This window comes from Calliphora vicina, chromosome 1 (assembly GCF_958450345.1).
Source record: "Calliphora vicina chromosome 1, idCalVici1.1, whole genome shotgun sequence".
Taxonomy (NCBI): domain Eukaryota; kingdom Metazoa; phylum Arthropoda; class Insecta; order Diptera; family Calliphoridae; genus Calliphora; species Calliphora vicina.
Window position 1 is genome coordinate 6,874,239 of NC_088780.1, and position 16,085 is coordinate 6,890,323.

The 16,085-nt window shown below is 28.3% G+C and overlaps 1 protein-coding gene across 1 annotated transcript in view; it reads right to left on the bottom strand.

Annotated features, from left to right (window-relative positions):
- LOC135949338 (C2 domain-containing protein 5) overlaps window positions 1-16,085 on the bottom strand; it is a 43,475-nt gene that overhangs the window by 25,157 nt on the left and 2,233 nt on the right. Inside the window, exon 5 of the mRNA XM_065498869.1 lies at window positions 14,143-14,477. Coding sequence (XP_065354941.1) covers window positions 14,143-14,477 — 335 coding nt within the window. The remainder of the gene's footprint in view (window positions 1-14,142; window positions 14,478-16,085) is intronic.

The following is a 16,085-nucleotide window of genomic DNA, read 5'->3' on the forward strand; positions in this document are numbered from 1 at the left end:
CGAAATATAAGCAATTTAGTTATTTTGGAATTGTGCACTAAAAAATTGATTTTGGTTGGGAAATATCAGTGATCACAGATTTTCATTATTTTCGCTCTAAACCTCGTAATTAACGAAATACAAGCAATTTTAGTTATTTTGGAATTGTGCACTAAAAAATTGATTTTGGTTGGGAAATATCAGTGATCACAGATTTTCATTATTTTCGCTCTAAACCTCTTAATTAACGAAATATAAGCAATTTTAGTTATTTTGGAATTGTGCACTAAAAAATTGATTTTGGTGGGAAATATCAGTGATCACAGATTTTCATTATTTTCGCTCTAAACCTCTTAATTAACGAAATATACGCAATTTTAGTTATTTTGGAATTTGCACTAAAAAATTGATTTTGGTTGGGAAATATCTGTGATCACAGATTTTCATTATTTTCGCTCTAAACCCTTAATTAACGAAATATAAGCAATTTTAGTTATTTTGGAATTGTGCACTAAAAAATTGATTTTGGTTGGGAAATATCAGTGATCACAGATTTTCATTATTTTCGCTCTAAACCTCTTAATTAACGAAATATACGCAATTTTAGTTATTTTGGAATTGTGCACTAAAAAATTGATTTTGGTTGGGAAATATCAGTGATCACAGATTTTCATTATTTTCGCTCTAAAACCTCGTAATTAACGAAATATAAGCAATTTTAGTTATTTTGGAATTGTGCACTAAAAAATTGATTTTGGTTGGGAAATATCAGTGATCACAGATTTTCATTATTTTCGCTCTAAACCTCTTAATTAACGAAATATACGCAATTTTAGTTATTTTGGAATTGTGCACTAAAAATTGATTTTGGTTGGGAAATATCAGTGATCACAGATTTCATTATTTTCGCTCTAAACCTCGTAATTAACGAAATATAAGCAATTTTAGTTATTTTGGAATTGTGCACTAAAAAATTTTTTGGTTGGGAAATATCAGTGATCACAGATTTTCATTATTTTCGCTCTAAACCTCTTAATTAACGAAATATACGCAATTTTAGTTATTTTGGAATTTGCACTAAAAAATTGATTTTGGTTGGGAAATATCAGTGATCACAGATTTTCATTATTTTCGCTCTAAACCTCTTAATTAACGAAATATAAGCAATTTTAGTTATTTTGGAATTGTGCACTAAAAAATTGATTTTGGTTGGGAAATATCAGTGATCACAGATTTTCATTATTTTCGCTCTAAACCTCGTAATTAACGAAATATAAGCAATTTTAGTTATTTTGGAATTGTGCACTAAAAAATTAATTTTGGTTGGGAAATATCAGTGATCACAGATTTTCATTATTTTCGCTCTAAACTCTTAATTAACGAAATATACGCAATTTAGTTATTTTGGAATTTGCACTAAAAAATTGATTTTGGTTGGGAAATATCTGTGATCACAGATTTCATTATTTTCGCTCTAAACCTCTAATTAACGAAATATAAGCAATTTTAGTTATTTTGGAATTGTGCACTAAAAAATTGATTTTGGTTGGGAAATATCAGTGATCACAGATTTTCATTATTTTCGCTCTAAACCTCGTAATTAACGAAATATAAGCAATTTTAGTTATTTTGGAATTGTGCACTAAAAAATTAATTTTGGTTGGGAATATCAGTGATCACAGATTTTCATTATTTTTCGCTCTAAACCTCTTAATTAACGAAATATACGCAATTTTAGTTATTTTGGAATTTGCACTAAAAAATTGATTTTGGTTGGGAAATATCTGTGATCACAGATTTTCATTATTTTCGCTCTAAACCTCTTAATTAACGAAATATAAGCAATTTTAGTTATTTTGGAATTGTGCACTAAAAAATTGATTTTGGTTGGGAAATATCAGTGATCACAGATTTTCATTATTTTCGCTCTAAACCTCTTATTAACGAAATATACGCAATTTTAGTTATTTTGGAATTTGCACTAAAAATTGATTTTGGTTGGGAAATATCAGTGATCACAGATTTTCATTATTTTCGCTCTAAACCTCTTAATTAACGAAATATAAGCAATTTTAGTTATTTTGGAGTTGTGCACTAAAAATTGATTTTTGTTGGAAATATCAGTGATCACAGATTTTCATTATTTTCGCTCTAAACCCTCTTAATTAACGAAATATAAGCAATTTTAGTTATTTTGGAATTGTGCACTAAAAAATTGATTTTGGTTGGGAAATATCAGTGATCACAGATTTTCATTATTTTCGCTCTAAACCTCTTAATTAACGAAATATTTAGCAATTTTAGTTATTTTGGAATTGTGCACTAAAAAATTGATTTTGGTTGGGAAATATCTGTGATCACAGATTTTCATTATTTTCGCTCTAAACCTCTTAATTAACGAAATATACGCAATTTTAGTTATTTGAAATTGTGCACTAAAAAAATTGATTTTTGTTGGAAATATCAGTGATCACAGATTTTCATTATTTTCGCTCTAAACCTCTTAATTAACGAAATATAAGCAATTTTAGTTATTTTGGAATTGTGCACTAAAAAATTGATTTTGGTTGGGAAATATCAGTGATCACAGATTTTCATTATTTTCGCTCTAAACTCTTAATTAACGAAATATTAGCAATTTTAGTTATTTTGGAATTGTGCACTAAAAATTGATTTTGGTTGGGAAATATCTGTGATCACAGATTTTCATTATTTTCGCTCTAAACCTCTTAATTAACGAAATATACGCAATTTTAGTTATTTTGAATTGTGCACTAAAAAATTGATTTTTGTTGGGAAATATCAGTGATCACAGATTTTCATTATTTTCGCTCTAAACCTCGTAATTAACGAAATATAAGCAATTTTAGTTATTTTGGAATTGTGCACTAAAAAATTGATTTTGGTTGGGAAATATCAGTGATCACAGATTTTCATTATTTTCGCTCTAAACCTCTTAATTAACGAAATATAAGCAATTTTAGTTATTTTGGAATTGTGCACTAAAAAATTGATTTTGGTTGGGAAATATCAGTGATCACAGATTTTCATTATTTTCGCTCTAAACCTCTAATTAACGAAATATAAGCAATTTTAGTTATTTTGGAATTGTGCACTAAAAAATTGATTTTGGTTGGGAAATATCAGTGATCACAGATTTTCATTATTTTCGCTCTAAACCTATTAATTAACGAAATATACGCAATTTAGTTATTTTGGAATTGTGCACTAAAAAATTGATTTTGGTTGGGAAATATCAGTGATCACAGATTTTCATTATTTTCGCTCTAAACCTCTTAATTAACGAAATATAAGCAATTTTAGTTATTTTGGAATTGTGCACTAAAAATTGATTTTTGTTGGGAAATATCAGTGATCACAGATTTCATTATTTTCGCTCTAAACCTCTTAATTAACGAAATATAAGCAATTTTAGTTATTTTGGAATTGTGCACTAAAAAATTGATTTTGGTTGGGAAATATCAGTGATCACAGATTTTCATTATTTTCGCTCTACACCTCTTAATTAACGAAATATAAGCAATTTTAGTTATTTTGGAATTGTGCACTAAAAATTGATTTTTGTTGGGAAATATCAGTGATCACAGATTTTCATTATTTCGCTCTAAACCTCTTAATTAACGAAATATAAGCAATTTTAGTTATTTTGGAATTGTGCACTAAAAATTGATTTTAGTTGGGAAATATCAGTGATCACAGATTTTCATTATTTTCGCTCTAAACCTCTTAATTAACGAAATATACGCAATTTTAGTTATTTTGGAATTTGCACTAAAAATTGATTTTGGTTGGGAAATATCTGTGATCACAGATTTTCATTATTTTCGCTCTAAACCTCTTAATTAACGAAATATAAGCAATTTTAGTTATTTTGGAATTGTGCACTAAAAATTGATTTTGGTTGGGAAATATCAGTGATCACAGATTTTCATTATTTTCGCTCTAAACCTCTTAATTAACGAAATATAAGCAATTTTAGTTATTTTGGAATTGTGCACTAAAAAATTGATTTTGGTTGGGAAATATCAGTGATCACAGATTTTCATTATTTTCGCTCTAAACCTCGTAATTAACGAAATATAAGCAATTTTAGTTATTTTGGAATTGTGCACTAAAAAATTGATTTTGGTTGGGAAATATCAGTGATCACAGATTTTCATTATTTTCGCTCTAAACCTCTTAATTAACGAAATATAAGCAATTTTAGTTATTTTGGAATTGTGCACTAAAAAATTGATTTTGGTTGGGAAATATCAGTGATCACAGATTTTCATTATTTTCGCTCTAAACCTCTTAATTAACGAAATATAAGCAATTTTAGTTATTTTGGAATTGTGCACTAAAAAATTGATTTTGGTTGGGAAATATCAGTGATCACAGATTTTCATTATTTTCGCTCTAAACCTCTTAATTAACGAAATATAAGCAATTTTAGTTATTTTGGAATTGTGCACTAAAAATTGATTTTGGTTGGGAAATATCAGTGATCACAGATTTTCATTATTTTCGCTCTAAACCTCTTAATTAACGAAATATTTAGCAATTTTAGTTATTTTGGAATTGTGCACTAAAAAATTGATTTTGGTTGGGAAATATCTGTGATCACAGATTTTCATTATTTTCGCTCTAAACCTCTTAATTAACGAAATATACGCAATTTTAGTTATTTTGAAATTGTGCACTAAAAAATTGATTTTTGTTGGGAAATATCAGTGATCACAGATTTTCATTATTTTCGCTCTAAACCTCGTAATTAACGAAATATAAGCAATTTTAGTTATTTTGGAATTGTGCACTAAAAAATTGATTTTGGTTGGGAAATATCAGTGATCACAGATTTTCATTATTTTCGCTCTAAACCTCTTAATTAACGAAATATAAGCAATTTTAGTTATTTTGGAATTGTGCACTAAAAAATTGATTTTGGTTGGGAAATATCAGTGATCACAGATTTTCATTATTTTCGCTCTAAACCTCTTAATTAACGAAATATAAGCAATTTTAGTTATTTTGGAATTGTGCACTAAAAATTGATTTTTGTTGGGAAATATCAGTGATCACAGATTTTCATTATTTTCGCTCTAAACCTCTTAATTAACGAAATATACGCAATTTTAGTTATTTTGGAATTTGCACTAAAAAATTGATTTTGGTTGGGAAATATCTGTGATCACAGATTTTCATTATTTTCGCTCTAAACCTCTTAATTAACGAAATATACGCAATTTTAGTTATTTTGAAATTGTGCACTAAAAAATTGATTTTTGTTGGGAAATATCAGTGATCACAGATTTTCATTATTTTCGCTCTAAACCTCGTAATTAACGAAATACAAGCAATTTTAGTTATTTTGGAATTGTGCACTAAAAAATTGATTTTGGTTGGGAAATATCAGTGATCACAGATTTTCATTATTTTCGCTCTAAACCTCTTAATTAACGAAATATAAGCAATTTTAGTTATTTTGGAATTGTGCACTAAAAAATTGATTTTGGTTGGGAAATATCAGTGATCACAGATTTTTATTATTTTCGCTCTAAACCTATTAATTAACGAAATATACGCAATTTTAGTTATTTTGGAATTGTGCACTAAAAAATTGATTTTGGTTGGGAAATATCAGTGATCACAGATTTTCATTATTTTCGCTCTAAACCTCTTAATTAACGAAATATAAGCAATTTTAGTTATTTTGGAATTGTGCACTAAAAAATTGATTTTGGTTGGGAAATATCAGTGATCACAGATTTTCATTATTTTCGCTCTAAACCTCTTAATTAACGAAATATAAGCAATTTTAGTTATTTTGGAATTGTGCACTAAAAATTGATTTTTGTTGGGAAATATCAGTGATCACAGATTTTCATTATTTTCGCTCTAAACCTCTTAATTAACGAAATATAAGCAATTTTAGTTATTTTGGAATTGTGCACTAAAAAATTGATTTTGGTTGGGAAATATCAGTGATCACAGATTTTCATTATTTTCGCTCTACACCTCTTAATTAACGAAATATAAGCAATTTTAGTTATTTTGGAATTGTGCACTAAAAATTGATTTTTGTTGGGAAATATCAGTGATCACAGATTTTCATTATTTTCGCTCTAAACCTCTTAATTAACGAAATATAAGCAATTTTAGTTATTTTGGAATTGTGCACTAAAAAATTGATTTTAGTTGGGAAATATCAGTGATCACAGATTTTCATTATTTTCGCTCTAAACCTCTTAATTAACGAAATATACGCAATTTTAGTTATTTTGGAATTTGTACTAAAAAATTGATTTTGGTTGGGAAATATCTGTGATCACAGATTTTCATTATTTTCGCTCTAAACCTCTTAATTAACGAAATATACGCAATTTTAGTTATTTTGAAATTGTGCACTAAAAAATTGATTTTTGTTGGGAAATATCAGTGATCACAGATTTTCATTATTTTCGCTCTAAACCTCGTAATTAACGAAATACAAGCAATTTTAGTTATTTTGGAATTGTGCACTAAAAAATTGATTTTGGTTGGGAAATATCAGTGATCACAGATTTTCATTATTTTCGCTCTAAACCTCTTAATTAACGAAATATAAGCAATTTTAGTTATTTTGGAATTGTGCACTAAAAAATTGATTTTGGTTGGGAAATATCAGTGATCACAGATTTTTATTATTTTCGCTCTAAACCTCTTAATTAACGAAATATAAGCAATTTTAGTTATTTTGGAATTGTGCACTAAAAAATTGATTTTTGTTGGGAAATATCAGTGATCACAGATTTTCATTATTTTCGCTCTAAACCTCTTAATTAACGAAATATAAGCAATTTTAGTTATTTTGGAATTGTGCACTAAAAAATTGATTTTGGTTGGGAAATATCAGTGATCACAGATTTTCATTATTTTCGCTCTAAACCTCTTAATTAACGAAATATAAGCAATTTTAGTTATTTTGGAATTGTGCACTAAAAAATTGATTTTTGTTGGGAAATATCAGTGATCACAGATTTTCATTATTTTCGCTCTAAACCTCTTAATTAACGAAATATAAGCAATTTTAGTTATTTTGGAATTGTGCACTAAAAAATTGATTTTGGTTGGGAAATATCAGTGATCACAGATTTTCATTATTTTCGCTCTAAACCTCTTAATTAACGAAATATACGCAATTTTAGTTATTTTGGAATTGTGCACTAAAAAATTGATTTTGGTTGGGAAATATCAGTGATCACAGATTTTCATTATTTTCGCTCTAAACCTCTTAATTAACGAAATATAAGCAATTTTAGTTATTTTGGAATTGTGCACTAAAAATTGATTTTTGTTGGGAAATATCAGTGATCACAGATTTTCATTATTTTCGCTCTAAACCTCTTAATTAACGAAATATAAGCAATTTTAGTTATTTTGGAATTGTGCACTAAAAAATTGATTTTGGTTGGGAAATATCAGTGATCACAGATTTTCATTATTTTCGCTCTAAACCTCTTAATTAACGAAATATAAGCAATTTTAGTTATTTTGGAATTGTGCACTAAAAAATTGATTTTAGTTGGGAAATATCAGTGATCACAGATTTTCATTATTTTCGCTCTAAACCTCTTAATTAACGAAATATACGCAATTTTAGTTATTTTGGAATTTGCACTAAAAAATTGATTTTGGTTGGGAAATATCTGTGATCACAGATTTTCATTATTTTCGCTCTAAACCTCTTAATTAACGAAATATACGCAATTTTAGTTATTTTGAAATTGTGCACTAAAAAATTGATTTTTGTTGGGAAATATCAGTGATCACAGATTTTCATTATTTTCGCTCTAAACCTCGTAATTAACGAAATATAAGCAATTTTAGTTATTTTGGAATTGTGCACTAAAAAATTGATTTTGGTTGGGAAATATCAGTGATCACAGATTTTCATTATTTTCGCTCTAAACCTATTAATTAACGAAATATACGCAATTTTAGTTATTTTGGAATTGTGCACTAAAAAATTGATTTTGGTTGGGAAATATCAGTGATCACAGATTTTCATTATTTTCGCTCTAAACCTCTTAATTAACGAAATATAAGCAATTTTAGTTATTTTGGAATTGTGCACTAAAAAATTGATTTTGGTTGGGAAATATCAGTGATCACAGATTTTCATTATTTTCGCTCTAAACCTATTAATTAACGAAATATACGCAATTTTAGTTATTTTGGAATTGTGCACTAAAAAATTGATTTTTGTTGGGAAATATCAGTGATCACAGATTTTCATTATTTTCGCTCTAAACCTATTAATTAACGAAATATACGCAATTTTAGTTATTTTGGAATTGTGCACTAAAAAATTGATTTTGGTTGGGAAATATCAGTGATCACAGATTTTCATTATTTTCGCTCTAAACCTCTTAATTAACGAAATATAAGCAATTTTAGTTATTTTGGAATTGTGCACTAAAAAATTGATTTTGGTTGGGAAATATCAGTGATCACAGATTTTCATTATTTTCGCTCTAAACCTATTAATTAACGAAATATACGCAATTTTAGTTATTTTGGAATTGTGCACTAAAAAATTGATTTTTGTTGGGAAATATCAGTGATCACAGATTTTCATTATTTTCGCTCTAAACCTCTTAATTAACGAAATATACGCAATTTTAGTTATTTTGGAATTGTGCACTAAAAAATTGATTTTGGTTGGGAAATATCAGTGATCACAGATTTTCATTATTTTCGCTCTAAACCTATTAATTAACGAAATATACGCAATTTTAGTTATTTTGGAATTGTGCACTAAAAAATTGATTTTGGTTGGGAAATATCAGTGATCACAGATTTTCATTATTTTCGCTCTAAACCTCTTAATTAACGAAATATAAGCAATTTTAGTTATTTTGGAATTGTGCACTAAAAATTGATTTTTGTTGGGAAATATCAGTGATCACAGATTTTCAATATTTTCGCTCTAAACCTCTTAATTAACGAAATATAAGCAATTTTAGTTATTTTGGAATTGTGCACTAAAAAATTGATTTTTGTTGGGAAATATCAGTGATCACAGATTTTCATTATTTTCGCTCTAAACCTCTTAATTAACGAAATATACGCAATTTTAGTTATTTTGGAATTGTGCACTAAAAAATTGATTTTGGTTGGGAAATATCAGTGATCACAGATTTTCATTATTTTCGCTCTAAACCTCTTAATTAACGAAATATAAGCAATTTTAGTTATTTTGGAATTGTGCACTAAAAAATTGATTTTGGTTGGGAAATATCAGTGATCACAGATTTTCATTATTTTCGCTCTAAACCTCTTAATTAACGAAATATAAGCAATTTTAGTTATTTTGGAATTGTGCACTAAAAAATTGATTTTGGTTGGGAAATATCAGTGATCACAGATTTTCATTATTTTCGCTCTAAACCTCTTAATTAACGAAATATAAGCAATTTTAGTTATTTTGGAATTGTGCACTAAAAAATTGATTTTGGTTGGGAAATATCAGTGATCACAGATTTTCATTATTTTCGCTCTAAACCTCTTAACGAAATATAAGCAATTTTAGTTATTTTGGAATTGTGCACTAAAAAATTGATTTTGGTTGGGAAATATCAGTGATCACAGATTTTCATTATTTTCGCTCTTAATTAACGAAATATAAGCAATTTTAGTTATTTTGGAATTTGCACTAAAAAATTGATTTTGGTTGGGAAATATCAGTGATCACAGATTTTCATTATTTTCGCTCTAAACCTCTTAACGAAATATAAGCAATTTTAGTTATTTTGGAATTGTGCACTAAAAAATTGATTTTTGTTGGGATATATCAGTGATCACAGATTTTCATTATTTTCGCTCTAAACCTCTTAATTAACGAAATATAAGCAATTTTAGTTATTTTGGAATTGTGCACTAAAAAATTGATTTTGGTTGGCAAATATCAGTGATCACAGATTTTCATTATTTTCGCTCTAAACCTCTTAATTAACGAAATATAAGCAATTTTAGTTATTTTGGAATTGTGCACTAAAAATTGATTTTGGTTGGGAAATATCAGTGATCACAAATTTTCATTATTTTCGCTCTAAACCTCTTAATTAACGAAATATACGCAATTTTAGTTATTTTGGAATTGTGCACTAAAAAATTGATTTTGGTTGGGAAATATCAGTGATCACAGATTTTCATTATTTTCGCTCTAAACCTATTAATTAACGAAATATACGCAATTTTAGTTATTTTGGAATTGTGCACTAAAAATTGATTTTTGTTGGGAAATATCAGTGATCACAGATTTTCATTATTTTCGCTCTAAACCTCTTAATTAACGAAATATACGCAATTTTAGTTATTTTGGAATTGTGCACTAAAAAATTGATTTTGGTTGGGAAATATCAGTGATCACAGATTTTCATTATTTTCGCTCTAAACCTCGTAATTAACGAAATATAAACAATTTTAGTTATTTTGGAATTGTGCACTAAAAAATTGATTTTGGTTGGGAAATATCAGTGATCACAGATTTTCATTATTTTCGCTCTAAACCTATTAATTAACGAAATATACGCAATTTTAGTTATTTTGGAATTGTGCACTAAAAATTGATTTTTGTTGGGAAATATCAGTGATCACAGATTTTCATTATTTTCGCTCTAAACCTCTTAATTAACGAAATATACGCAATTTTAGTTATTTTGGAATTGTGCACTAAAAAATTGATTTTGGTTGGGAAATATCAGTGATCACAGATTTTCATTATTTTCGCTCTAAACCTCTTAATTAACGAAATATACGCAATTTTAGTTATTTTGGAATTGTGCACTAAAAAATTGATTTTGGTTGGGAAATATCAGTGATCACAGATTTTCATTATTTTCGCTCTAAACCTCTTAATTAACGAAATATACGCAATTTTAGTTATTTTGGAATTGTGCACTAAAAAATTGATTTTGGTTGGGAAATATCAGTGATCACAGATTTTCATTATTTTCGCTCTAAACCTCTTAATTAACGAAATATAAGCAATTTTAGTTATTTTGGAATTGTGCACTAAAAAATTGATTTTGGTTGGGAAATATCAGTGATCACAGATTTTCATTATTTTCGCTCTAAACCTCTTAATTAACGAAATATACGCAATTTTAGTTATTTTGGAATTGTGCACTAAAAAATTGATTTTGGTTGGGAAATATCAGTGATCACAGATTTTCATTATTTTCGCTCTAAACCTCTTAATTAACGAAATATAAGCAATTTTAGTTATTTTGGAATTGTGCACTAAAAAATTGATTTTGGTTGGGAAATATCAGTGATCACAGATTTTCATTATTTTCGCTCTAAACCTCTTAATTAACGAAATATAAGCAATTTTAGTTATTTTGGAATTGTGCACTAAAAAATTGATTTTGGTTGGGAAATATCAGTGATCACAGATTTTCATTATTTTCGCTCTAAACCTCTTAATTAACGAAATATAAGCAATTTTAGTTATTTTGGAATTGTGCACTAAAAAATTGATTTTGGTTGGGAAATATCAGTGATCACAGATTTTCATTATTTTCGCTCTAAACCTCTTAATTAACGAAATATACGCAATTTTAGTTATTTTGGAATTGTGCACTAAAAAATTGATTTTGGTTGGGAAATATCAGTGATCACAGATTTTCATTATTTTCATTATTTTCGCTATAAACCTTTTAATTAACGAAATATACGCAATTTTAGTTATTTTGGAATTGTGCACTAAAAAATTGATCACAGATTTTCATTATTTTCGCTCTAAACCTCTTAATTAACGAAATATACGCAATTTTAGTTATTTTGGAATTATGCACTAAAAAATTGATTTTGGTTGGGAAATATCAGTGATCACAGATTTTCATTATTTTCGCTCTAAACCTCTTAATTAACGAAATATACGTAATTTTAGTTATTTTGGAATTGTGCACTAAAAAATTGATTTTGGTTGGGAAATATCAGTGATCACAGATTTTCATTATTTTCGCTCTAAACCTCTTAATTAACGAAATATACGCAATTTTAGTTATTTTGGAATTGTGCACTAAAAAATTTATTTTGGTTGGGAAATATCAGTGATCACAGATTTTCATTATTTTCGCTCTAAACCTCTTAATTAACGAAATATAAGTGATCACAGATTTTCATTATTTTCGCTCTAAACCTCTTAATTAACGAAATATACGCAATTTTAGTTATTTTGGAATTGTGCACTAAAAACTTGATTTTGGTTGGGAAATATCAGTGATCACAGATTTTCATTATTTTCGCTCTAAACCTCTTAATTAACGAAATATAAGCAATTTTAGTTATTTTGGAATTGTGCACTAAAAAATTGATTTTGGTTGGGAAATATCAGTGATCACAGATTTTCATTATTTTCGCTCTAAACCTCTTAATTAACGAAATATAAGTGATCACAGATTTTCATTATTTTCGCTCTAAACCTCTTAATTAACGAAATATAAGCAATTTTAGTTATTTTGAATTGTGCACTAAAAAATTACTTACTTTGGAATTTTGTATTAAAAAATCGATTTTTATTGGGAGATATCAGTGATCACAGAATTTCATTATTTTCGCTCTAAACCCTTATTTAACGAATTATAAGCAATTTTAGTTACTTTGGAATTATGTATTAAAAAATCGATTTTTATTGGGAAATATCAGTGATCACAGAATTTCATTATTTTCGCTCCAAACCCTTTATTTAACGAATTATAAGCAATTTTAGATATTTTGGAATTTTGTATTAAAAAATCGATTTTTATTGGGAGATATCAGTGATCACAGAATTTCATTATTTTCGCTCTAAACCCTTTATTTAACGAATTATAAGCAATTTCAGTTACTTTGGAATTTTGTATTAAAAATTCGATTTTTATTGGGAAATATCAGTGATCACAGAATTTCTTTATTTTCGCTCTAAACCCTTTATTTAACGAATTATAAGCAATTTTAGATATTTTGGAATTTTGTATTAAAAAATCGATTTTTATTGGGAAATATCAGTGATCACAGAATTTCATTATTTTCGCTCCAAACCCTTTATTTAACGAATTATAAGCAATTTTAGATATTTTGGAATTTTGTATTAAAAAATCGATTTTATTGGGAAATATCAGTGATCACAGAATTTCATTATTTTCGCTCTAAACCCTTTATTTAACGAATTATAAGCAATTTTAGATATTTTGGAATTTTGTATTAAAAAATCGATTTTTATTGGGAGATATCAGTGATCACAGAATTTCATTATTTTCGCTCCAAACCCTTTATTTAACGAATTATAAGCAATTTTAGATATTTTGGAATTTTGTATTAAAAAATCGATTTTTATTGGGAAATATCAGTGATCACAGAATTTCATTATTTTCGCTCTAAACCTTTTATTTAACGGATTATAAGCAATTTTAGATATTTTTGAATTTTGTATTAAAAAATCGATTTTTATTGGGAAATATCACAGATTTTTTTTAATTATGTATAAGCAAACGTAAATTCAACGAAAGAGATTCGGAAACTAAATAGTCCGAAACTGTGAGGAAAAGGACGGAACATTACATATCCTGCCTTTAGTCGAATTAGAGACAAGCATTTGTATATGGATACCATTGTATATGGAAAGCACCAAGAAATTACATTGAAGAAACAGGTTCTTAACTTATAAGCAATTTTAGATATTTTTGAATTTTGTATTAAAAAATCGATTTTTATTGGGAAATATCACAGATTTTTTTTAATTATGTATAAGCAAACGTAAATTCAACGAAAGAGATTCGGAAACTAAATAGTCCGAAACTGTGAGGAAAAGGACGGAACATTACATATCCTGCCTTTAGTCGAATTAGAGACAAGAATTTGTATATGGATACTATTGTATATGGAAAGCACCAAGAAATTACATTGAAGAAACAGGTTCTTAACTTATAGGCTTCCAAAAAACTAGAAATTAATTTATCAGTCTAATTTCGTCACCTATTGGTAACGAAATTATTATTCAGTTTTAAGATAATAAAAAGCGCAAACTATATAAATCAAAGTTTTTTTTATGAAATTCAATTGACATCCCCATACACAAATAAACTCAGCTTACATCTAGAAGCACAGATATAAATTAAAAAATCTCGAACATACCTTTAGGTGTAACACTTAAATCCGAGTCCGAGGAACGTCTAGCCATTTCTCCAACTTCTTTGGGAATTATTGTGGTAGCCGTCGAATTGGTAGTAGCCGAAGATAAACTATCCGATTGGGATTGTAAACTCATTGGTGTCGCTACTGCGCCAGTACGTGAAGGTGTTGGAGATATCTTACTGCGTATGCCGGCAGTTGGGGGCCCAGCAGCAAACACATTTCCCGTTGTAACCGTCTCATCCATGAGTGATGTATTGGGCGAAACTGCACTTCTTAGATTTGGACTATTGTTGTTGGAAGTACAGCTGCCACTGCCATTGATTTCATTTAAAGACCTATGCTCGCCGTAATGATGGTGGTTTGGGTGTTCGTGAGTGGTAGCGGTGATATTGATGATGTCAGCATTAGAATTGAATGGAACAAGCAATGATTTTTTAGCATTACAATTAGTATTTTTATCAATGAGACCTAAATTCGAATCACTGTTAGGGGAGAACAACACAGATGCATTCAAATGTTTTCTAGAGCGACAACCAAATGCTGGCTTTAAGCTGGCATTAATATCTTTGTCCGCTGTATGACTGAACGGAAACAGACTACTGTAGGGTTTTGAATGACCACCTAATGTCTTACTACAATATGGCGACAGCTGAGATGCCGAACTTTCAGATTCTGAGGGGGTGGGAGTTGAGGGACATAGTTTTAAAACAGGGAATTTAAATTTACCCTCAGTACTAGCTAAAACAATAGATGCTGGACGAGTGTTTAAATTTTTTTTTATAGTTTGTTTGCAAGCTAAGTTAGCTGGTATTGGAGCTATATTTACATTATTAAGAGATTGTGAGTGCATATGAGTATTATCGCAATTAGTTGAAAAATTAACTAAGTCTGGTTGTGAAGAGAAACGTCGACTAGAATTGAAGCTAAGTTCTTCGAGATCTTCTAAAGTGTCCGAATTATTGTCGACGGCATTCTGTAATAAAAGTGTGGAGGTTATGAATAGAATTGAATGAACGATCAAAGCTCCACCATAATAACCGAAACAGGAGGAAATAATTTTATAGAAATATTACCGGAATTCACTTTTCATTGTAAACTGTTCTTGCAAATGTAGGAAGTCTAGCAAACATACCATAGTTTAAGAGACAATAGAATGTATGACAAAAAAATTAAATCTTTGAGATGTGATAGCATTTTCCTACTCTTGCAAATACAACCACGAAGAGTAATTTCTGTTATAATTTTTTGTATTTTCTATAGAATTTAGTTTTTTTTAAGAATAACAAATATGGTGGAGCGTTTTTTAAAGAATACAATATTTATTGTAGCATTCAAACAAAGTTTCTTGATTGATTCTACAATATGAGTTTTTCTACTTGCCATATTTTCATAATTTTCCGAGTTTGCAACAATATTGTGCATTTCCAAGCAAGATGACATATCAACATTTTGTTTTAAACTGCAAGAACATTGTTCTGTAGAACAAACATCAGGAGATGACTGTGAACTTAAAGACGTTTCAGAACCCACTCTCTGAGGCTTTGATGATGCCTTATGAATTAGACTATTAAATGGAGGTGTGGGTTGTTTCATGGCTGAATCATCACTGACCGATCGTACGATGGGATGTGTAGTTTTTTGTAATTTTTTACTACATGATATGGGATCACTGTGTGTCCAACTTTTTGGTTTGCGCACATCTAGCATAGAATTCGATTCAGATCGCAGGGTCACATTTTTGGTGGGAAAGTATATAACACTGCTTAGAGATCTTGAACCACTAGAGGAAGATCTTGAATGTTCATCAATTTTACGCATCAATGAAGCATACTTATCATTTAAAATGCTACGTGATGAATTGGTAAGATGCTTCATTTTATGAGTAAACTTTTTTATACGCCTACCGCCACGACCCTCCTCTTGTCGTATAAGATCCATCATTA